Here is a 25,047-nt window from a genome sequence, read left to right as displayed (position 1 = left end):
AATGGGAAACTAGATATGTCTGGGGAGTAACTACTAATCTAAGTGTCAGGTTTGATACTGGCAGACTCCGTGGAACCAGTAGCTCAAATCTCTGGAGGGCTGGCGGAGCCCTTGACCTTCGTGGCAGCAGATGAACTGTTGTTATTGCTGAGGGCTGATCTCAGAGAGAGGGGTGAGCAAATCTTAAGCATGGAAGTAGTGCCTGTTTTGCACAGATAGAGGATGTCTCAGAGCACTGATACATAGGAAGGGTTTCTCCTGATTTTCTTGGCTGTTTAAATAGTGCTGCCTGTTGGCTTCACCTCTCTCTGGAGATGGACCTGGAGACCCCCATTCTATGGTTGTAATATGGGGGTCTCTAGGCAAGAGATGAGCAGTGTCAGCACTGGAAACAGGTTTTAAAAAATCAAATTTTCTGGTTGCTCAGGCTGTAGGAATATCTTTTGATGCAGCTCATTAAAATAAAAGTAAATATTTTGGAGCTACCTGATTTGTGTCATTGGTGACATCATATAACAGTGACAAGTTTTTGCTTCCCAGAGGTCAGTGTGTCAGTTATGAGATAGCTGTAGGCCTTCGAAAGCAAGATACATGTCCATCACTCAAAACTGGCCAGCAGTCCTGTTGACAGACTAGAGAGAGCCTAGCAAGTCCTATTCAGCACCATCTTAGTGGCAGTACATATGGAGAGAGGCTGAGGGATTGGGAGAGAGAGGAGAAAACAACAGGGAGTTGTCACCACTGGGGGTTTCAGAGATGGCTGAGGCAAACTCTTCTCAGAGGGGAGCAGAGACACTCACCTGGGAGATACCAGGTGCTTCCAGGGGAAAATACCCCTGACCCAGGCAGCTGTCAGCAGGGGCAGACAGAGGCACAGTGGGATGGGCAGTGGAGGATACAGGATACATAGTGCTGGGAGGAAGAACTGACTGGCTGCTGCCTGGGCTGCATCGGCTTTCAGTGCTTGGTGGATCTGTTTGGCACTGGGGCTGGATTTCAGCTACAGTAGGTTTGGGAAAGAACTGAAAACAAGGCTGAACCTGCATAAAAAGTGAGAAGTCTCTGGAGAAGTCTTCTGCTGTTTGATTCTCTGAAAGCAGAGTGGCAATTGCACACCCAGCAGTTGCTGTGAAATTGCTGCTATGGATAACCAAAAATGGGATAGATTTTTTTTTACTTGAACTTTAGGGTGCCTGAAAAGCAGATATCTATTCTTTTTCACCCAATTCCTGTTTGTAAGTTCAGTTCAGTTAAAGACCCAAATGGATCTTGAGCTCTGGAAATCTTCATTCACACACTTCCATTAGGTATTAGATCAGGAGCAGATGTTGTTTTTCCTTATCAGACTTTTGGTTCACTGTGAATCAGGAATAAGCACACTAGTGGTCTATAAAGATGAAGCAAAATGAATTAAGATTTCTATATGCACATTACCACTTCAAATACTGTTGGCACTTAAAAAAAAATTAAAAAGACCTCCTAGCACTTGAAGTAACAAATTACTCATCTCACGCTTTGCTGTGGCAGATCATGGCTTGCTTTAAAGTAACACTCTTTTTTCCTGTGCTTAGATAATTTAGACACTCCTTCTGAAAAGAGGTACTGCATGGAGTGCAGTAGAGTTGAGGTAGATTGGAGAAAAGGATTACATTTTGCATGTGGAAGCAATGAATGTAGGCTGCAGATAAACGACATGGGTTTAGAGCGATCATTGCTGCTACAGCTTGATTATTTTTCTCACAGACAGACTCTCTCCTTACTTTGAAGAACTACAGTACTCGTGTCTGCACCATATTTTCTGTAACGTTTGTGCTGATTTCTGTTCCTCCACTTCCTATCTGCCTCCCTCTCTCACCCAAAAGTAGGATCATGGAACTCCTGAGTCTTCAACAGTGGCAACAGGCTGCTGCAACAGGTTATGGCAAGGACACCCTATGGCCTATCCAAATACCCATATTATGTATTTCCTGCACATACAAGTATCTGTTCCAGAGCTTTAAAAATGAAGATTGCAGAGAGGCTGATGTGGCTCTGGGAGCAGTCAGAACCAGGAATAACGTAGGGTTGTTCAGGAGCTCTTTAGGTTAATAAGCAAATGTTTATAGCTGTTTCCTCACCAAAAGCTGTGCTGAGAGCCAGCTGGGATTTCTCGCTTGACCTTTGCAGTAGGGAAGAGGAGGGCATGGCAGGGCTGGATATGCGTGCTGGGAAACCAAAGCTTGTGTTCTGTGTACCAGCTAGATGTCCAGCCACATTTCCCCAGAACTGCAGTTGCTTTATGAAAGGCGAGGCAGGGAAAGAAGGAATATAATGCGATTTGGAAGTAATAAGGTGGACTTTGCAGCAGACTTTTATTTTCACAAGCCTGGGTTATAGATATTTATAGTCTGTGAACTTTTGCTTGAGATATCAAAATATTTGTAGCTTATTTTCTCTTCAGAGGGAAAAAAAATTACCTGGTGTCATTTGACACTGGTGGATATGTTTCTTTTTTTAATAAAGAGCAAATTTTCTTTAGATTCAGTTCCTTGATCTCATAGAAAAATTGTATAGCATTGAAACACTAGGAATTAATCTAAATAGCCAGTGTGAGGTGAAAATGCTCCCTATGCTTTAATTGGCATGGCCTGGTGAAAGCCAGCTCCCGGCCCGCTTGCCTCACTAACTGCCCGCCTTGTGGCAGATTGACATAATTCCCCCGTCCCTGGGGAACCATAATAGAGCACTCCCTGAAGTGCTCAAAAATCCCAAAGGGAAATAAGGATCTCTTCTTTTTTCTTTTCTTTTTTTTTTTTTTTTAATGGGTTTTCTGGAGTGCTTACGTTCATCCAAGGGTCTGTGGCTATTGAATAGAGGGGGTTTTAAAGGTTTTTCGAATTGCCACACTTCCTCCCTCTCCCTCCTATTAAGTGACTTTGGACAGTTGCAGAACTTTGATTTCAAATTTGTCTAATCTCTTGAGATATCTAGGTAGGAAAAACTATTGTAACTGAAAATGGCTCTGATTTTTTCCTTTCTTCGATTTTAATAGATACGTTTAGTCTACTTTAAAAGCTTTCTGGAGAACCTTTTCTAAATGGCTAATTTAAGCTTGTCAGGTTTTAATTATAATCTCTCTATACACAAGTTAAGATGCTTAATGCTAGTGAAAAGTTCTGAATACAAAGCAAACCTGTGTCAAGTTACAGAGCACTCTTACCCGTCTTAATTGCTTCTGGTCTGAACTTTAACCTTAACTCTCCCATCTGTCTTAGACATTCTCTTCTCTCATCACAACCACTTTCTTTTCTGTAGAGTGCTGAGGATCTGTCTTAATTCAGAAGGAGTTTTAGTCTGGAAAAAAATTGCCATCAGGCTGTGGATGTTCAGCTCCTTCTTTGTCCCACTGCAGCATGATGCGTGTTCCTGGAGTGGAGTCCTGCTGCCTCAGAGAGCCCAGAGTGTGTCCTTACTTCTGCTGGTATGGGACTGCTTGTGGGAGATGGGGCACCTCAGCTAAAAGAGAAGTGCCCTAGATCCCAAATGTCGTGACAACTTCCGGTCTCAGTTAAAATCTCTTCTCAACAACATCAGTATGGTGGGTTTTTTTTTTGTTCACAGTTTTACAGATGTGTCCTTAGGCAGTTTATTCATTTTCAGGGCAGTTGTCTGCCTCATTTTCTAGCTATGACGCAGCCTTTGTGGCAAAGGTTAGTTGCATCTTTTTCTTAGATAAGAATGAGTTTCATTCGAGCTTAGAAAATTAGCCTTGAAAATACTCAGTCAGTGCAGATTCCTTCTGGAGAGTGCATTTAAAAGTTTGAATCCAAAATTGATTTGGAAGTGCTCTAATCTAAAATAACCCTGATGTTAGCATTGTTGTCTGCAACTCCTGCTAGCCCTGGCGTTCCGGTTCAGTGTGTTGGCACACAGTTCCCTGATGCTGTGAAATTGAGACTCATCTGGAGATACAGCCTTTTCTAAAAAGGATTGCAGGGCACTTAAGACTCCTTATTTCATTAGTTCAGTGAAGGAGTTCTTTTCAGCAGTCATGAATCTCATGATGAGGTGGACAAAAACTGAGCAAATCAAGCAGTAGGCTCTCGTGGAAATGGAGCGGTGGAAAAGCTGCTCGGTAAGTTTTTTTGGCACAGAAGTGTAGCATTTTTGGAGCTGAAGGTTAGTGGGTTAGAATTTCTTTTTAGTCTGAGGTTTCAGGGAAAGCACTAGTAGATACATATCCAGGCCAGACTTCAGAAAGCACATCTCAGGAGGCTTTCAGTTCTGCACGCTGGGCTGGGTCATATGATTATTATTTTTGTCGTTGTTTCCCACCAAGTGTAACCGTTGGCATCTTCACATATGGTGAATTAAACGGAGCATAAATAACTGAATTGAAGAGCCGGCTTCCACTTTAAGGGGATCACTTGCTGCATGAAGCAGCGGTAATGATCCAGAGGAGCAGGATGTATTGAAGAAAAAAGTGAAGTGAAGTACCATCCAAAGTGCAGGCAACAGGTCATAAGTTCTTGTAGTGGTAGTGGTCTGAAATTCAAGGAATAGGATTAGAGAGCTACAGTAGGTTAATGAAAATGGCTCCCTTAGGATCAGCTTGAATTCAACTCAGTGGTCAATTGTAAGAGGAGGAATGTCTTGTGCAATTCCAACTTCTCATCCATATTCTGAATACTGTGATGCTCCTGAATGCTTAATAGAGTAGAATATGCTCTGTTATGGTGTACTTCACATGACTCCTAAGATGCTTTAATGCAAACTAAATGTCATGCTAACTTGCCCCAAACCCTTAGTGCTCACTTTATTCAGGAATATATGGTGAATCGCAGCAGAGTTTTCAAAGCCTTTCTTGGACATCTCAGGAAAAAAAGAAGAAAAAAAAGAAACAAAAGAGAAAGTTGTGCAATTTTACTTGTGTCTTTCCCGTTGGCTAGGGGTAATAGTGCTCAAATCCTGCCTCTATACGTCACCTCAAAGGAACTCATTATAGAACAAGTATACAACAGCTAATGCCAAGAAACCACTTTTCATTCTTATCAGCACATTTTCTTGTAAAGAAGGGTAACATTAATGGCCAGCTGTGGCTTGTGAGCCCTGACTTAATCAGTCGTGAATAACAAAAATTAGTTTGAGGCATATAGTTACTGGCCAACTGCAGCTATAACAAATGTTTAATGAACAGTGTCGCACTGGGGTCTGCATACCTTTTCCTGGGAATGAAAGGGGAAATGGCCAAGAGCAGGACTTTCTCTGTCCTAATTGCAGTAGCGAAATGGGGTAGAGTAAAACCTGACAATAGAAGCAAACTGTGGTTAAGTAAGGCTTAAGTTAGACCTCAGTAAACAGAAGAACAGAAGCAATGAAGTATGTAGCCTCTGTTTTCTCTATTTTCTCTATCTTGGTGGCATTAGGAGAACAACAACTTTGCTTGATACTGTTTGCAAGGTACAGCAAGTTCTTTCTGACAAACATTATGCTGCCCTTTATCTAGTCTTGAAATTGCAAACTGTTTTTGCCAGAGCTGTGTTCTCTGGGGTCAGTGCTGGGAGGGGAAGGATCCTTCCTGTTGGTGGTGGGCTGTACTTTGTATAAACACCTTGGGTCTTTGTTAAACTGCATGCAAGGCTGGGATATCCAGGGATCTCCTGTAGTCTGAGCAGCTGCATTACAAAAGTCATGGGTTTTCTCTGGTCCTTCTCGTACAGGAACTGTACCTGAGTAAAATGGACTCTGGTCCCCTTTCTGGCTCCTGCTGGAAAGGGCAAGACAGTGCTGGCTCACCATCCCACTCGAACTCTCCTCTGCCTCCCAACCACCTCTGGGTGGGTAGAGGAGTCTGGAAAGGAGCAAGGCAAAACCTTCAGGAGCTGGCAGTAGGACTTTCAAGGTAATTTTAGGCCCCTGGAATCTGACTAAGCATTCCTGTGTTGACTGCAGGTGTGGATAAATCCAGTAAAGTCACACTAGATGTGAACCATTTTTGACACCTCTTCTGAGACTAGTTCATGTACTGCTGAAGCTTATCAAAGCAGTTCCACAAATTCCATGGCCTTTCTGGAGGTTGTATAGTGTCACTCAAAACTTCAGGGCTTGCAAAAGGTTAGGGTATTATTTATATCTATAATGATACAAATTCTGCTTCCCAAATCAGTATTTATTTATTGGTTACTTTCACAGTGCTTACCAATGCACAACTGAGATTGAGAGTCTCACACACAGAGACTTAACACAGACAAGTCAGAACTGTGACCACCTCAGCTCCACTCTTATGCAACAGAAAAAACATATCACTTGGATATATTGCATAGGGGGGAGATGGGATGCTCTCTTAACCGTGGTTTTTCTTTGCTACTTTCATGAGACAAAATTCCAGTCTGCTTTATTTTTTAAGTCAGCAAACTGATTATATATTGTAAAAGATCAGTGTTTTCATGGGTGAGTAGTAATTACAGAGTAATGGCTTAAAACATTTCCTGAAGGAACATAAAGCTGTTTTTAAAAGTCAAGAGTACATTAAAAGGATTACCATGTAGATTTGATTTTTAGATAACACTAAAATGGATCCCAAATGGACTTATGAAAAGGGATGCTATCTCTTTAATGGAAAGTGCATGGTCTGACAGCTCAGCATGCAAATGGTCCTGCAAAGGACTGTCTGTTGGTTTTTTTCCTTTCAATAAGAAGAGGGGGAAATAGCTCTCCTTGCCCTTCTCCTTTCAACTTTTTAATAGCAAATGGGTTGGTCTGGTTTTACTAGGAAAGGGAGAAGAGGACAGGGTTGGGGGATAACCGCATCTTTCTGAATCACTAGGGAAGTGGATTTCACTTTTTAGAAGGTCAGTCAGCAGCAATTGTATCTCTTACACAGATTGCATTAAGTAGATAGACTCCCTCTGTATTCTCTAAAGGCAAATCCTTACTTGCCTCTTACATGCAAATAAATTTTAGTCTAAGTATATTTATTACACTAATCTTGAGCAGGGCATGAGCATCAATACTTGTCTTGGCAGTAAATTTGGACAGGGGCAGGAGGGGCTGTTATTTTCATAGTACCATAACTTGCAATCACTGTAGCATTTGCTATTTCAGAGTTGCCAGCACGACTTTCTGGTGATTGATGGTGTAAAATATGCTTTTGGCCTGGGTAGGATTTCTTCTAGAAACATTTAAAGGAGCATATTCATATTTCATTAAATACAGAGCACGAGGATTCCAAATTCTTCTGTGGTATTGCACAAACTTTTGCAGGCTCCAAAAGTCTTGAGAAATTTCTATAAGCCTGTGAAAGCTTTAGATTGGATAGTCATCATTGCCTGCATTAAGGGCTGTGACAGATTGCTTCATCAGTGTACACAGAGCAGAACATCAAATGGCCATTTGGCAGTGGGCACTGAAATTCTATTAAGGTTGCCGAAAGCTTAGGTTGACATTGTATATGTCTGCAAAGAGGCAGAAGAAAAGATGATGATGATGATGATTGTGCAATGATATAGTTCTATTCTCCTTAAAATATTCACATATATAGCATGCCAAATCTATGAGGGGGATGTTAATGTTTCACTGCTCAACCTGAGCTCTGCTGCATCGCACATCTTTGCTTTTGTCTTGGAGCCTCAATGTGTTAAACAGTCCATTTTAACTGGAACGTGATAATTACACACATGCCTGGAAATAATTGAGGAGTTTTTACTTCTCAAATACTCTTTGGGTTATTTAACTTGATATTAGGTTTTTCTATTTGCTTTTCTTTCCTTTTGGAGAAGGGGAAGTGCACAAAGCCCTCCTTGTATTGAACTTTGGTACATAGGTTATTATTAAAAGAGCTGAAAAGCGAGGGATGAGCTCTTACTTTTGTGAACATTTGACTCAGAAACTCTTCTTCCGTTGGTTTCCTTTGACACACAAACCCACTAAATAAACAACTTTTGAGCTTATTGTCTTTTCAATGGTCACGTGCAAATTGATAGAATGTTGAGGAATATGGGATGAATTTCAGGCTAGTCTTCCCTAATAATAATTTTCTCATCTGTGATGTTCTTATACTGCTGAAAAGGTGATTTGAGAATAGTTGCTCCATTGCCAGACTTTTTTTCTGCTACAGGCACAGGGAACTGACCACCTAAAATCAGGACCTTTGTGAGACTGTAGTGAGATAAATTGTGACTTATTGAGAAAATTTGATCAGAATGTTCTCAGATTACATTGAAGGTGGAAGAAATCTGCATGTCTCTTTACTGTACCCAGGCCTTCAAACAGTAAAAATGGATTTTACTGAAACACTGGATATGCTAAGAATAAGCTTTGGATATACGCCAATTATGAAAAATTAAAGCTCAAACAAGCATTTTTTATGAGCATAGGGAAAAATGTTGCTTACCATAATGATTTATAGAAACTATTTTGCAGCAACAATTATTATGGTCTGTGTTTGGTCCTGCTGCCATGTGTTCCTTTATAGCTACAGGTTGCTCTGGTAAGAGCAACTCTGTAATAGAAGAATCAAAACTTGTGGCGAAAATGAAAATACTAATCCTAAACCTCCTGTCCTGATTCAGAACCTACATTGGTACATATTCAAATGATGTGAATTACTATGTTGGAATTATTGTTTTGTATATGTTCTGTCTGAGCAAATCCTTGAAAACAGGGTCTCTGCTGTGAAATGGGAGGGGGGTTTAAGCCACTCATGCAGCTTTGGGTCACTTTTAGGTAGGTGAAACTGCCAGGAGACACTAGACTCTAAAATATATTTCTCTAAAGCTTGTCATGAGCTCTATGGCCAAAAAAATTGCTGTGCTATTGGTCACAAAACTATAGCATAGAAACACTAATCAAAATGGTTCTCCTGCTAACTGCCCTCTCCAACTACTTTTTTGCCATGCTTGGGAAATCTGTTAACGAATGATTCAGAAGAAAGAATACCACAAATGAATTGCTAAAGCCACTGTAAAAATCACCTTCTGCATATTGCAGCATGAAATGGGAAATGAAAAAAGATTGTGGTTACTCAGTGAATAATTTTGATGAATGGTCTAAGGTTCATAAGCATTTAGTTGCAAGTACTTGGTGTTCCAAATGTAATGTTTTAATTGGATATACAGATGACATGATGAGTTTCACCTTGCTGGCCATAATTCTTCAAATGAAATTCTTGGTGAAGATGCCCGAGACAGCTCTCTCTCAGTTCAGTGGAAGTGCAAGGTTTGACTTGTTTCACAGGGTGTAGTACTCATAGAAGGTGAGTAATACAATACTGGGAACACAAAGTGAGTTTCTTTTTAAGGCAATGAAATTCACTGCATCTTTTTGGCAGTGACTGTCTGCATTTACTTAAATGGGTGATGCAGGACTCTAATGCTTTTAAATGATATCAGATCCTCTGATAAAAGACATAAGACTGCAGCCTATTTATTGTGATGAGACAGGAGTTAATAAGATTACTCCTACTCTTCAGTTACTTTTTCATCTTTTGCAGCCAAATGCTGGAGGTTTTGTTAGCAGGCAAAAGGAGGTCAGCTCATTTAAAAGGTGTTGATGCTAGAAACAAACATTTTTTCCCTCAAGTGGAACTCTGAAACCTAGGCTCAATTGCCCAACTGTCAAAACCCTGGTCTTTAAACCAAAATTGCTTTTAGCACTGGAATGCTGCATCCCTGTAATAACCACTTATATAAATTTAAAAAAAAAAAAAAAAGAAAAAATTAAAAAAATAAAATAAGTGTAACGTAAACCTGCAGTAATTGTGGTCTTTGCCAGGAGAGTGGTTCAGAAATCTGGTGGCTGTGTATGAAGGCACTGCTCAAGAAAGAATTGTTGGTGGTGAACAAAAATATGATTCCAGTGCTGTGTTGTGCAAGGTGCTGTACAACAAGGCTGGAAGCACTGCGCTGGAGTGGCTGTCACAAACCTTTCAGAGAGTAGATGTGTATTGTATGTGTGTGTGCATGTAGTTATTTACTTTGTTGTTGAGCAAGCTTTTACGGTAAAAGTAGCTGATCTGAGGAAAAGTTTTGGGGTTTTAAAGAAAGAAAAAAGCCCAACCAACCACCACCAACAAAAAAACCCCAAACAAAATCCCCAACAATGACAAAAAAGCCAATACCAAAAAACTTGTCGAGGGAAAGAGTTAAAGCCATCTGCCTGAAAGCATTGTGTAAAACATACACACAATGTTGGGGAAATAAGCCAATTATGTGAGCTTCACAGGAGGTGGGGGACTGACCTTTGTGTATAATTAGTTCTTTTATTTAAAGCAAAGATTTTGAATAGAATAACTAATTAGCTGTCATAAATGGCAAATTGAAGATTTTGGCCAGATTCCTTGGGGAGTGTGGGAGGACGTCCCTCCTCCCACCCCGTACTGTACGCTCTGGCTCTCCTCATTAGGGTTGTTTTTAGTTCTCTGCCGTGGTAATGAGGAGTGCAGTGGCGGCACTTCTCAGAGCCCCCTCTAATAAGGCATGAAATGCAGGTGGAAGAGAACTGCCTTCAGCTCCTGCGGCTCTCACTCGGCACACGAGGGTGTAGCAGAGGGCTTGGGAGCGAGAGGGGGAGGCTGAGGGGGGCAGGTTGGAAGGGGGTCTGAAAAGTCCTGGTGATATCACCTGTGTTTTATGCTCTGGACTTGACTGTATAAAATACAGGCAGGCTGCAAAGCCTTGAGGCATATATCATTAGCTAGCAGTCCCCCATTACTCTTTCAGACCAATTAACCTTTAGAGTTGCATTAAAGAAATTAGGTGGTGAACTTCCATGCTTTCAGAGGGGACCGGTAGCTCCCTGGCAGACCAGAGCACCGTGGAGCCGTACGCTGTAGGACCAGTGCAGATAACTGTTATTTAAAAGGTCTACCATTTATGAAAAGTTCCCAGGCTCTCTTGGAAACCAGGCTTTATGAACAGTGCCCTTAGAGAAACTGCAGCTGATTGCCATGTGAATAGAAATATCAGTAAAATGGCTTAGAAAAATTTAGAGGTGTACTTAGTGGACACTTGTTTTATAAAGCCAGCTGAATCATTTTACAGAAAGACCCCGACTGAGAAGATATGGGCTGATTAAAGCTTGTTTGTCTGACTGTGAATAGAGGTAAAGTTTAGATTACTCACTACAATAACAGCCTCTTTAGACACACACATAAATTTCAGTATGTCCAGAGGTGGTGTCTATAATTTTTTAATGTGTATTGGAGCTCTGAGCACTCAGAACAGGTTTAGTTTTGTATTTACCAGCAGCAAGTCTATTAAGTTGTAAAGGGCAAAGAAGGGAGTGTAGGTAGCCAGAAATAGAAAGGCTTCATCTGCTGTTTCTAAGAAAAGAGAGCACTGGATGTCTAGCAACAGGAGAGGAGAGAACAACTTGATGGTACTTTCAGAATTTGGCAATAATCTGTTCCCTTGTGATCACGTATTTAAATCTGTGAGTGTCCAGCTGTTAATTTTTCTAGTTCTGCAACGCTACTTCTCATTTTCTAATCCTCGCCCACGCAGCACACGTGGAATTTGTTGAAGGTGACCCCTTTGTTTCTTGGCAGCCCCAGTTGGACACCACATGCCCCTCATCAAATTGAACTAGGTATCTTGGCGTTTTTTGGCAAACACCGGGGAAAAATTGCATAGAGAAATGAAGCAGCACCTCAGTGTTGCAGTGGGGAAATTTCCAAAAAGAAAGAGCAGTACTCCAGGTGGTTTCTGCCTGCAAAGCCCAGACTGCTTGAGGTTTGCTGGAAGGGAGGCAGGAGGAGGAAATCAGGGTTTGGTGTTGGCTGTGCCCTCTCTCTCTGCAAACCTTTGACTGTGAAAGGGGTTAGGCTTCCAAAATGCTTCTCTCATTGCTTGGAAATGACATGGCAAGTGTTTGAGGAACCCTTGCTGATCAAGTTTGGCAGTTTTTGAAATTTTGTTTCACGCCTTGCCTGCTGTGTCAACTCACCAGCTAATTGCAGCTGCAACTTTCAGTAGTGGCGTGTGTGCTCCGTGCAGACTGGTTGGTTGGGATGTCAGAGGGAAACCTCACAGCCCAAAATGTAATTTCAAAACACTGAACCTGACCAGCAGAGGCTGACCTTGCTCGTTATTATCTGAGTGGGAATAGCAGCTTTGAACATCATATGATCTCTGAAATGGTACCTTTTTTCATTAGAAAGCCCCCTGCTGAACACTGACCAAATACATAGCTTTTTTCCTTGCTTAAGGTACTGCTTAAAAATATATATATCTGTTCCTTTGCTAGTTATTAGAAGCAAATCAAAGTGTTACATTCCCCTTATTCGCAGAAGCCTCTCATAAGACAATGGTGCTCCTGCAAGAGCGGGGAGCTGAGATGGCTGCAGTGAGTGAGGGCTGCCAGGGCCACAGATGGAACAAGAACTGCCACTGCAGCCAGCCCTCAGCCTGCTTGCCATAGGAGACCCTCCTAACCTGTCCTGAGTAATCAAACCAGCCTCTACTAATGGTCCAGCCAGGGTTACATCCCTGTGCAAACGCCCTTGCTCTTGATCATGCTGCTGTTGCAGTGGAGCCCTTGCTCTGGGGGAGGGCAGCCGTAACTCTGAAAGGCACTGGTTCCAAAAGTGCTCAGGAGCCTTGGGAAGTCTCACCTGGCTGAAGGTCTTGCACTGCTGAATCGCAGAGCTGATCTCAAACCCCACCCTTCTGGCAGCCTCTTGAGTGAGGGTTTAAGGTGAGCTGGTTATCCAGAATCTGCGTCTTTCCAGATATAGTATCCTCAGGTTACCTAGATGAAGCTTGCAAAAGAATTGTATGAAGATCTTCCCTTGTAAGAAACCCTCCTCAGCCTCTGAGGTTATGCAGCTTACATTTAGAGAGCCCGTTTGTGGCGTGGGTAATGACTTGCTGGTGTCTGGGGTTCCTATCTAAAATATAATTTGCACATCTAGGTCTTAGTTTTCATAGGTGCAAACTATTTTCTTTCATCACTGGTACTGATCTTACACAGTTTGCAAATGCAAATTTGTATACACCCCCTTCTCTGCCTCAGAACAAGGCAGCCTCTTCTCACGATGTGCTGTTTTCCTGGTGTGGATTTGGGAAGAGCATAGCAAGTACTTGAAAAGTGAAGCTTCTCCTTGCTCCTGAAATGTGTTTTGGAAAAAAAAAAAAAAGAGGAAAAAAAATAAAAGTGCTCTGTCTAGAACCACAGGGCCACTTCTCTTGTTCTTGTAAGAAATTCTCACCAGGTGCACAGGATTTCTGCAGTCTGACCTGCAGTATATTCCATTTCTGTCACTTCCTTGTCTTCTCCCTCTTTCCAAATGTGTGTTTCTCTGTGGCTGTGTATGTGGAATTTCTCTCTCGGTAGCACTAGAGGTTGCATGTGTGGCAGTCTAACACAGATGTAAGTTTTTACTTAATTTTTGGGGATTTGTCACTGGTGTCAAGAGTTTGCTCGTAGAGACTTTGTGAGCGGGTTTCAAGTGTGCTGCAGCAGAGGGCAGGCGGGTTCTTTAAGCCTGTAGAGTTTTTTGAATGTTACTTGACCTGTCTCCATGCTGCTGAGACCACTTTGATTACAAATGGATCAATACCTCGCTGTTTGTGTAGAGGTGTCTTAAGTGCTATTGTCATCTGCTCGCAGCTCTGATGAAGCAATTATTACTGTAGGAGTGGTGGGTTTACATGTGCTGACCATTAGGCACTCTCAGGTCACCCTGGCTTTTAAGGAAAGCAGCGAATGTCACGAGAGTGGCACTGACTCGTCCTCTCTAGTTAAGGGATTGTTAATAATTCCATTATCAAACTGCTTCTTTCTGGAACATCCAGTGCTTCCTACAGAAATGGCAGATTAACTTTGTCTAAGAGTATATAGCCAGTGACACCTGCTGCTGTGGCCCTCTCATCATCTCTGCGTTGGTTAAGCCCACAGTGTATTTGTTACAGGCCCAGCATTGCCATTTTCAGTGATTGACACCAGTAAAAATAAAAATTGTAACAAAGTAAAATGAAGGCTCCAGAGAAAATGGAATTCTGGCATAGCAGTGAATACTTCTGTCATCATTTCCTGTCCCTGTCCTCCCTCACAGTACAATCCTTGTTTATTTTTCCACCTTGCCTGTTGATTCCATAAAATCCTTTCTTTCCCCCCTCTTAAACTGAGAAGGCTGATGGGTTTCACAGTTGTGTCAGTGCTCACAAGGGAGGCACTTGTTGCTTGGAGGAGAGGAAAAAGCTGGAGACAGCACTGTGAGGATGGTAGCCACAGCAAGTCTCCACCAGCCTCATGACTTGCAAGTCCTGTCACCACCTCATACTCAGCTAGCTCATTCTTGCTTTGTGGTCCCAGCAGGGTTTTCCAGGGAGGAAGCAACTCCTGGCTTTTCACTACCTTCTCCAGTGATACAAGAGGAGGAGGAAAGCTCTAGTTTGCCTAAGGAGTGTGGTTTCAGTAGTGGCAGGGGGGCACTGGTTGGGTTATTCTCAGCACTCCTCAGGGACTTTTGAATCACACTGATTTTGGAGCAGCCCCTGGACTGCTTTAGCTTCCGGTGAGGCCTCTGTCACCAGTGGGGTTCACAAGAGAGGAAAAATGGTGGTCTACCACATCTTTTTATACCCCCTCCTCTCCTTTCCCCATCAAACTTGATCCAGCCAAGATGTTGGACTGGGGGTATGTGCAGTGGTGGCCCTTCTGATCTTTGTAATTGCCTTTGGCAGGTAATTAACAACACAAGGGTACTGGTAATGAGGGGAAAAGCAAATGTTGATATTGCAACCAGTTTATTCTGCTGCAAGATGTTAATTACAAAAAGTCTGGTGCGTTGTGTCAGCCCTACCCTCAGGAAAAAAGGGCTTTGTTCTTGCAAGCGTCACACTCCCACTTAGCCCCTGACAGCAGATGAAGTTAAAATTCCTTTGACTGTCAGCTTCTTGCAGCGTGAGCTTGATGTAATGAAACCAGCAGCAGTGTTTGCTCACAGATCTACCTATAGCTCACAGTGCTACCCCAAATGCCGGTAACCTATCCGAGCTGTCTGGATATCCTCTCAGTGAAATGCTTTGTTTGCGTTGCAGGTGTGCCGATGTTATCCGTACAACCCAAAGGGAAGCAGAAGGGCTGTGCTGGCTGCAACCGAAAGATCAAGGACCGGTACCTGCTGAAGGCTCTGGATAAGTATTGGCATGAAGACTGTTTGAAGTGTGCCTGCTGTGACTGTCGTCTTGGAGAGGTTGGATCAACTCTTTACACAAAAGCAAATCTCATTCTTTGCCGCAGAGATTACCTGAGGTAAATAGAGGAACGTACTGTGGGCTCTTCCCAAAGCCTCTCAGCATGCTGCCAGCTGTCTGCGTTTCTAAACCTCTCCTATGAAAACATGTGCTTGTGCATGGTCAGCCCTGCCCAGAAGAGACTAGAGTTTCTTCCTCTGCCTAAGCATGGCTTTTTATTTGCACTTAAGGTATTTCGTAGTCAGGGAGGTGGAACTCTGTTTTTAGGTGAAGGTAGAAGAAGAAAGTCATGACTTAACTCTACTTCTTCTTATTATGAACCACCAAGAGCAAACAGTGCTTGCTGAGTAAATTAGGAAAAGACTGTTAATTCTTCTTGCATATCTCTGATGCTATACTCCTGCATATTGACTGAGACCTGACCAAACCTTTACCTTTTCTTTTTCAGTCATAGCTTTTAGACAGGCTTCTTGTGCTTCTATTGAGTAAGGTTCCTCCCAAGAGGCTCTTGTCCCTTCCCTAACTAAACAAATTAAAACACAAAAATTACAGATCAACTTCAAAAAAAATTTTCTTTATGAGGAAATCAGCAGAGACCATTACTAACTGTGAGTTACAACTATCCTGTCAGTGTGTGTCTGCAATACATGGGGCTTTTTGCCTCCTGTGTATGGGGGTTTTGTATATATAAACTTTATATATGTATACTTTATATAAACACAAATGAATATTAATAAGACAGCAGGCCTAATGCAAACATTCTTATGAGGGTCACACTGCAAAACACTCTGAGTTTTGCTTTGTTTTTCCTTTGGAAGAATGTACTTGATCTCCAACTAATGTGTGTATTTTCTTTTTATTTTTCTAAAGCACTGATAGCATTTCCCATGCAACCTCAAACAGCAAAACATCTGAAGCAAAAACAAATCCAACACATGGTTCTAAGATAAGGGAGGTAAAATACCATCTAACCTTGTAGTCCAGATGTTGACTAGACTAGTGTCAATGATCAGATGTTTCATGTCTTTCAATGTAAAATGTATTTCAGAAAATATTTAGTAAATTTTTTCTTAGTAAACTTGAACAAACACGTTTCTCCTTCTAAAGATGAGAGATAGAGCACTGAGCCAAACAGAAGAGATGAGTTCCTTAGCTGCCATATGGGAGCTGTCACCTTGCCTTCTGGCCAGGCAGTGTACAGGAGCATCCTGCCCACATGAAGATTTTTGCTCCTGCTGGAGCTGAAATTCTTCAGGGCACACATGAAATGTCCCAGCTGAAATTCTGCCACACAGACAGCAGTCACAGGTCCACACCTGGTTAGGTGGGATACATTCCCAAAATCTAAGTGAAGAGGAGCTTGGGTAAGGGTGAATACATCCGAAGGGGAAAAGACAGGATAAGCAGCCTTTGGGAAGATGGAAAAGGTGTGATGAGGAAATATGTAACTATCTTCACTATAGTGAAATAATTTTTGTACCTTGCCTAAGTTCTGAGTATTGACTAATGTCACAAGTCACTTGTGACAAGACACTCGTGGCACCCTCTCTGTGCTAATCTGAAAAAACTGAGCTCCAGAAGGTTCTTTAACACACTGATTTCTAACCTCAAATTAGAATCTTTGTGGTTCTCCTTCAGTTCAGCTGTACTCTTTTTGTGTCGTGGACGTAATTCTGATGTGTCAATGAAGAATATAAGTCTTTGATCTTCCCTTGTTGAGGAAGCTTTTCATCACGGTATCACAATTGGGTCATGCTAGGTACTATCACAAGGACCCCCAAAGTCTCTCAGGAGAACTACTTCCAGGAATAATCTTCTTTCCAGAAAAAATAGCTGCATTATTTTCCGGAGTATTTCTTTGTATACTTTATCTTGTTTATACATTATCTTTTCTTTATCTTGTTTGCACCCAGCTTGCCAAGTGATTGAGGTCTCTCCATCTGTCATCCTCCATTTCATTATTTATCACCTCTCTGGAATTTGTCATTTGTGATCTTGAAAAAGTGTTGTGTCTGTGCTTTTTTTTTTCCTTTAATTTGACCCTAAAGGTAGATATTCAACTTTATTCTGCATGTAACAGAACCCTGCTAGAAATACTCAGCTGAGCAGTGTTTCCCATTTACATTTGCTTTTTGAGACCTATGAGCTACTCCATGTTTTGTCCATTTAATAAGCACATATTGATTTTGGTTTATTCTAGTTTCATAACAAAAATAATGTGTGGCATCAAATCAGACATGTTAAAGTGCCAAAGGACAGCACTATTGATGCTGCAAAGCTTAAAGAACCTTTTCATCACTGTAGTTGTAGAGCACTTTCTTTCCTTGGTTTATGCTGAAAATGCTGCTTTGAGGTGCTGCTCAATCTTCTCACTGACCCCTAGAGGATATGAATTTTCTGGGGCACACCAGAAGCCTGTGCTAGAGATGGAAAAGAAACCAGGCATTGCAGATCCCAAGGAAATGGCCCGTGTTCCAACTTTGAGAAGAGAGGGCAATTTATGACACGAAACATGAAAGGCAGCAATTGGGACTAGTGTTTGACCATGGCCATGCAGCTTCTGTCTCAGCAGCAGTTAAATGTGGCCTCTGAAACAAAGTTCTGTGCCTGAAAGAGGTCTCATAATACCTTTGTCTCCATTTTTTGTGTTAGAATAATTTCTGGCCCACCAAGGGGGAAGTCTGTTGCTATTTGTGCAGCATTTAAACTGCAGAGAAGACTTATGTGGCCTTTACCTTAAATATTTTCCCTCATCAGAATTTAGGACATTAAGAGCTTTGACCACTAGAAATATTTCTTATTTGATTTTCTGTTGGGAAGAACAGTATAATTGTCATATCCCAGGGAAATTGATGGAGAGTTGAATAGGAAAGAATAGCATTAATTCTGTAACACGGTTGTTAACTAGCATTCATTTGTTTAGCCAGCTTTATGGCTATCATGATTAGTGTGCTCACTAATAAGTAAATTTAGTTTATATTGGTTTTTTGGGAGGTTCTGCCAAACTGCTGTGTTCTGTTCTCCTCATGCTAAGGAATCCTTTCAGGCTGCTAGGATAGGAATAAGGGCATTGCTATGCAGTCCCATATTTTATGAGAGTATAAAGCAATTTTTTTACTTTAAAACATCTTGTGTTGCCTTCTACACATAAATACTCTTTTCTTTCTCAATTTTAACTATTAATTCTATTATTAGAAGGAGCTAAAGCTGCCATCACCATCTTCTCTACTGTCTGTTCACTCCTGGTAATTTGAATTTTTCTTCTTGGAGAATTATCCGTAGCTATCATGATATAATTCCCTCACAGTTTTAGAGCTTCTATATACATTTTTTTACTCATTAAACAGCTCATGGTGTTTGGTCTGCTAGTCAAATTGTAGCCGAATTCATTTCTAAAAATAAGTTTTCATACTTCACACTGTAGTCACACCATAAAGGGAATGTTTTACCTGGAGAACACTCAGAGGAATTCCTTGTTGGCCACTTACTCTATATGTGAATATTGCACTGATATTTAGTAGGTCAACCATCATGTGAAAAATCGAAAGCAAGACTGATTCTGTACCCAGAAATGTAAATATATGCACCTTTTATATCTATAGTCCAAAAGGAGTATTGCAGTGTAACAACCAGAAGAAAAAACTGGTGTTTCATAATCTCTTTATAGACCAACATTTCTTTGAATTTGCCTGGGAGCTGATTGTGCTGTTTAGGAAAACATGTTTCATCCCCTGGTGAGATGTGCTGCCCACTCCCCTTGCTCCATCCCCAGTTCCCATCAGAGCCTGCAGCAGGACTGTCCCTGCCCGGGGCTGCACAGGCCCAGCACCAGCCACTGCTTCTCTCATTGCAGCAAAGGCTACAGTGTATGGGTGCTTCCCTTTAGACAGAAGGGGCTCCTGGAATATTTCGGGCAAATTAGAAATTCAGCTGAAGTGGTTGTTAATTTGTTGGTCTGAGACCTTCCTGTGCCACCCCTCCTGTGTGCAGGTACCGCTGAGCCATGGCCACTGCAGGGACTGGGTACAGGGATGAACTGGGCTCCTGTCACTGGCACAGGGCAGAGGGTCAGGACAGGAGCACGCCCAGCTCCTGCCCCAGTACAGGGCACTGCCTTGGAGCCGGCTTTGTCCTGGGTGTTGGCAGCACAATGGGCTGCCAGCCCTGTGTGCTGATCCTCAGTGGGTTTTTAGCAGAAATCTTTCCAGTGTGTCTCGGGAGCTGCTAGCAGACCATAGCCTGATCATTTGTTTCAAAAGATAAACTGTCGTCATTGCTTGTGAAGGAACATTTGTTAACCTTCACATTTCATAAAACACTTTCTTGCTCATTTTTTAATCATGAAAGATGAAATTGGATCTCGAGTTGTTATCCTTGTGGTATCACCTCAGTCTCCAGCTGTGTCTAGATGTATCTTTCAATACATTTCGCCTCAGCAAATAGATTTACCATTTGTTTCATAATCACAGTTCCAGCATTCCTACCTCTAATTATTTTTGATAAGCTAGTGCTATTGAAGAAACTGCTTCTGGGACAGAGCAGCTTAGCACGCAGCTCGGATGGCTCCTCGCAGCCCCCACGCAGCGATGTGTGTTTGTTCCGAGGCGTAATTAAACGTTCACCAAGCTCCGCTTCACAGGGACGGTTTGGGTGTTGCATCAGGATTTCCCGTGAGGAGCCGACAACTTAAATTTCACTGTGAAGTGCTGATGAAGAACGTGATTTTTCCTTTTTACTCAGCGTGGTGCCCTCACACGAGCAAAGGCGAGTCAGGCTCGCTTTGACAGGAGCAGAACTGTTGCTTCTGCGTGTTTGATATGCTGGTGTTGGGAAAGTTTTTCATCATTTAAACTGATTAGGGCCTTAATTAGACTCCAAAGAAAGCTCAAAACCTGCATTAAAAAATGATGGCAAATCAGTAAGAGAGAAGGGCTTTCTGGGAAACCCCAATGCTGTTCTCAATGGGTTTCATGGAAATTCTTTTCACCCAGCTTCCCATGTGTTTTGATCAGTGCTGCAACCTGTGCCTGGCATTGGTTCCTCCAGCAAGCAGAGGAGCCCTGTGCACCCCTCAGCACTGTTTGTATCACGCAGGCTTGAACTCCACCCTCGGCAGCTCCCAGTCCAAACAAGGTCAGCTGCCCAGTACTGGGCTTTCCAGTAGTTCAAAACTGGTTTTTGCTCTGCTCCAAATACCCCAGCAGGTTCATTCTGTTAATGAATCACTTTAGGAGCCCTTTAGATGAAGTGTTCTGTATCTAAAAAATGTGCAGGGTTTAATTTGGTTGTGGGATAAGAGCAGTGATCGTGCACAAACGTAGGAGCTTGGGAGGATGTGGACAAATACCCTCCTCACGGGCTTCCCCGGGTCAGTATCAACAGCTCTGAGCCAAACCATTAAACCACGGTGGGACATGTAAGCACAAGCCCTCAGGAACCGAGATGTGCGTGCTGCAACGGGCAGAATTTAAGTTAATCTACCAAAGACATCACTAGTACTCAGAATGTAGCTTCAACCTACAGAAGCTGCAACACCTTGGGAGGAGGAAGGAGGGTGTTTGGGACTTTTTCCCTCCAGAGAAGCATAAGGGTGCATGCATGCTCTGAGAGTATGCCCTGTCAGATTTTCAAAAGGGACACGTTTAGCGTGGGAAGGGGAGGTGTAAATGCAGTGTGGCTGAACAAATGGTATCTGCTCAGAGCCTAAAAATGTTGCTAAACTGAAGTGCTGCTCTTGCATCGCAACAGGGAGTGTCTTGCATGCTACATCGGACACTCTCACTTCTACACTTGGTGTCTATACAGATTAAGGAGGATTAATTAGGCTCAAAATACAATGTGTCTTGGCAACATTGCTGTGCTTTGTGATGTTAAAGTACAGAATTATTTTTTTCTCCATACTAGCTGTTCCAGGAGTGTCTCACAGCCTGTGCTCATACTTTCTTTGTTCATTTGCTTTTTGCCCTTTTATTTCCATCTCCAAAACCCCTCAGTGAGAAGGAAAGCTTGTGGGGAGCAATTCTACCTGGCTGTGGTACACTAGCATGCTTCTAGCCCTTCCAGCTTTGCAGTTTTCTGACTGCTGTATTTAAAATCTAAGAGGACATTGTTGCACATGTGTTCAGCAGTGCCAGAGAGAGTCAAGATGGGTTTAAGGTCAGTGGCTTCAGTTACACCATGAGAAAGGCTAGGGCAGGGGAGTAGGACTTGGACACCTCCTACCTGCTGAGTCTCAGCCCCAACTCCCTCCTTTGAAAAATATGGAGGGAGAGGCCAAAGGAGTAAAAATAAGTGAACATTCAGATGTGTTCTTCAACTGAAAACAGAAACCCTTGAGCAACCTTGAAGTTTACAGCCAGTAATCTCTGAACTAGTGCGGTCACTCGGCCAGAGGGCTGTTTTGTACAGCGCTGGTTCAGCTCCTCCCGCTATGCTGTCTGTGAATGCCAAACCCTTTGGCATGCAAGACGTAAATTCTTTGGGATTGAACTTGAAGGCTTCATGAGGGGACAGCTTGACCAATTTCATTAGTATCAAAATGCATTTCTTTTCCTTCAGCTGACATGACTTCCCACTGCGGCACTTGACAGCAGTGTCTTGGATAGGAGGGTGCACCAGATAATATGTATTCACAGTACTGAATCTCCTATCACTAAGGCTTTCTCTAATATTATGCAAAGGCTGATTACAGGGAAGTTGTCTGAAGTTACTTTTAAGCTTATTCTTTTTATCTTTTTAAGTGATGTTTAGGCTTTCCCTGCAATTATTGGTATATTCAGTACTTTGGTCAAATCAGACTTGTAGCTCAGCAGATTTCTAATATCCACAGATGGGAAAAGTACTGATTGCAAGCTGTCAAGAGCCATCTTCGCTGAAATACTAGTTGTGGGTTTGTTTCAAATGGTAGGGGCAAAACCATTTTTTTTCATGATGATGAGTTTCAGGTATATAAAGCAAATCTTGTTCTACAGCAGGCCCTGATGAAGCTAGGAAATAAACAGCAGCAGGTATATAGGGAAGGTGTATGGGAAAACCTCTTTCACCTACTGACTGGAGAGGATATGAGCATGGGGTTCAGTAGCTTTCCAAAAACTTGTATATCTGGATAATCTGGATACATAAATATGTAGAAAAATACATAGTTGTATGCAAATATCTGCAAATGTAGATATTTATCTGTATTATTAAGTGTTTGGTCTTCTTTCAATTTATAATTCTTATCTTTTGGTGATTAAAAAACCTCCTTTTTGAGGGGAATTAATAGTCTCAACTCAGCTGTTTAATTGTGAACTCATTTTGTTCTTGTGTTGTTTAAAAAAAAATCCGATTGACACTGCCAATCTATCCTTTCTGTACCACTCATTATTTATATGTGTCTGTCCTGCTTCCTCTTTTTTTTTTCTCCTGTGAAGTCAACAGCTCTAAAATTTTCACTTTCTGTGGAGGGAAGACTTTCTCCTTCTTTTTTGGTTACAAGCTAAAGTCAGACACAGGCTAGAGTGGGGAGAAGAAACAGGGATTCTCTCCTCATAGGCAGTGACTAAACCAGATTGATGTTCCTAGTGGTGACAGAAATAGGCAAGAAGGTTCTCACTTTAGACCCCCTGCACATTTTGGCTGAAGGAAAAATCTGTTAAAAGGTGCTAAACTTAACATGTTAATGAGAAGTTTCTTACTGTTTTCCTACAGTAAAGAATCTTTACCATTCTCTTTTTCCCTAAAAAAATCTGCGGGGTTCTGTGACTTTATTATAGTTTGAATTAACTTCAGGTGTATTCATGGAGCTGTTGGGGTCTGCATTATCCTGCAGAGGACTGTTCTTTAGCCCAGACAAGACTCCATAAAAAACATCCTTTGACAGTTGCCTACTGCTTCCAGGAGCTCTCCCTTCTTTTTCCATTAATTCATTTGCATTCAGAGCTGCTCCTGTATGCCAATTAGCTTTAATTTTTACTATACACACTGACATCAATGGCCAATGAGAAAAGAGCTAGCAGGGTTTTTAGTGTGCCCATAAACTACAGAAAATTGTCCTTGGACAAACTCCTGCTTTTAGGCTGGCTGACAACAATAGACATGGTGAAGTTCAGGCTAAGAGCCATTAAACATAATTACTATCACAGGGTAAAAGTTCAATTGTGCTAAATTTTAAATCTGCATAGTCTATGCTTATTTACAAGCTGGCTGGGTCTTCCTGTTACATAAGGGGGAATAAATCTGTACTTGAAAATTGTTGCCTTTTAACTTCAAAGGGAAGTGAAAAAATAGGGGGTTTAGAAGAAGAAAAACAACTACAAACTGAAAGCTTTCCGTATTTCCAGCTTCTTTTATGCCAATGGCTCCAAGCTGGTAAGTAGATGCAGAGCATCTTCTGGCAGATGTTTCTAACGCGCTTAAACTTTGTGTGCGTGAATGTGTGAGAGAGTATTGCATCTGTTATGAAGGTATCTGGGGGACAGAATGCAGATCAGTTTGTTTATGTGGGGTTGTTTTAAATATAACCACAGATGGGGCTTGGGGTGGAAGATCTTTCTCCCGCTCCTTTTCTTCTCTCCCTCCTCTGATAATGTTGAGCTCCCCACCTCAGAAAGTTTCAGCTCAAGTAGCTTCTGGATCAGTAGATGTCAGAGGTGGCAGGTTTTCTACAAGCAAACAAAAAAGGCAAAAGCCTGTGCTCATTTTGTATTTTCTTCCAACAGGTTAAAAAAAATAATGTTGACTAAGCTACAAGTTACAGCGTATTTTTAGAAGCACGGTGAATATACGGGGCTCTAAATCGCTCTCTGAAAAGCAGATTAAAATTAGGAAGTGCTAGAATAAGTGTGAAATGTTCATCTGTTGGAAGAGGGAGGGTATGAAGGACTGTGAAACTTGATAGAAGAGAAAAAGATTAGCGTGCTGACTAGCTGGAAGCTACATTTATGTAGACATTAGAAGGCAACACGATTTCAGCTGGACAGAACATAAGCTTCAGATCTTATGCAAACAGTCAAAGCTGTTTAACAATTGGTTTACCCCCAAAACCCCTGAAAGGAGACAGGTGAATACGATGCCAAATACATTTTTCATGTTTCTTAAGCTAACTGTTTAAATAGTTAAGTGAACATCTGTCCAAATTTCCCCATCATTTCCATTTAGAAAAGTCTCCTATTTGAAGGCTGAAGAAAAGCACCTGCTTAACAATGCAAATGGTGCTGTCTGGGGCCCCTTTATTTTGTTTAATCTAGATTGAGCTCCACACAACTGTGATGCTAATGAATAATGGATATTTTATACTTGTGCATGTAGCAGTGCTGGGCACAGAGCAAATCTAGGATTAACCTCCCAATTTCCCTGCCTAATGCATTTGACTCATTTTTTGAGTTTGCTGTGACTTGGGTACTCTAAAAACGGATGCCTGGTTTTATGGGAAATAGGAAAATCCTGGCAAAAGCTGTCAGGCTTTGCTTTGCCCAAGTGAGGTACTGTGGAAAGGGGCAGCTACGTTGAGGAACGGAGGGATGTCTGTAACAATGGCTTGATTTGCGAGCAGGTGCTCAGTGAGAGCCAGGGCGTTTCAGGGTGGAGACCTGGACACTTTTCACTGCCACATTTTTTCAGTCTGATCTGCTGGCATTAGGCGGCCGAGCCCCGTGCTCAGCTGGCTCCCCTGCCTGCCTTCATATGATGGAATCATAGGGCAAAAAATTTTGGTACTCCCTCTGCAGATTTTCTGTCCTGCACGAGTGTTTCAGTTTGGTTTGCGTGGTTTAACTGTCGGGGAAAACGGAGTGCTGTTTCTTCACAGGAAGGCTTGGAGTTTTCCAGCCAGGCCTAATGAAAGACCACTGATACCACTTCTAAAGAAAAATAAGGGTAACCTTTTTTAAGC

General features: G+C 42.0%; 1 protein-coding gene across 3 annotated transcripts in view; it reads left to right on the top strand.

The window, feature by feature from the left end:
* Positions 1-25,047, top strand: part of LMO1 (LIM domain only 1) — a 65,293-nt gene that overhangs the window by 24,446 nt on the left and 15,800 nt on the right. For all 3 annotated transcript variants that reach the window (XM_018076115.3, XM_008929521.4, XM_018076116.3), the window contains exon 2: positions 15,021-15,234. In XM_018076115.3, coding sequence (XP_017931604.1) covers positions 15,021-15,234 — 214 coding nt within the window. The remainder of the gene's footprint in view (positions 1-15,020; positions 15,235-25,047) is intronic.

This window comes from Manacus vitellinus, unplaced genomic scaffold (genome assembly GCF_001715985.3).
Source record: "Manacus vitellinus isolate BGI_N305 unplaced genomic scaffold, ASM171598v3 scaffold_30_pilon, whole genome shotgun sequence".
Lineage (NCBI taxonomy): Eukaryota > Metazoa > Chordata > Aves > Passeriformes > Pipridae > Manacus > Manacus vitellinus.
The sequence above is the reverse complement of the archived record's forward strand: the minus strand, read 5'-3'. Positions and strand labels throughout refer to the sequence as shown.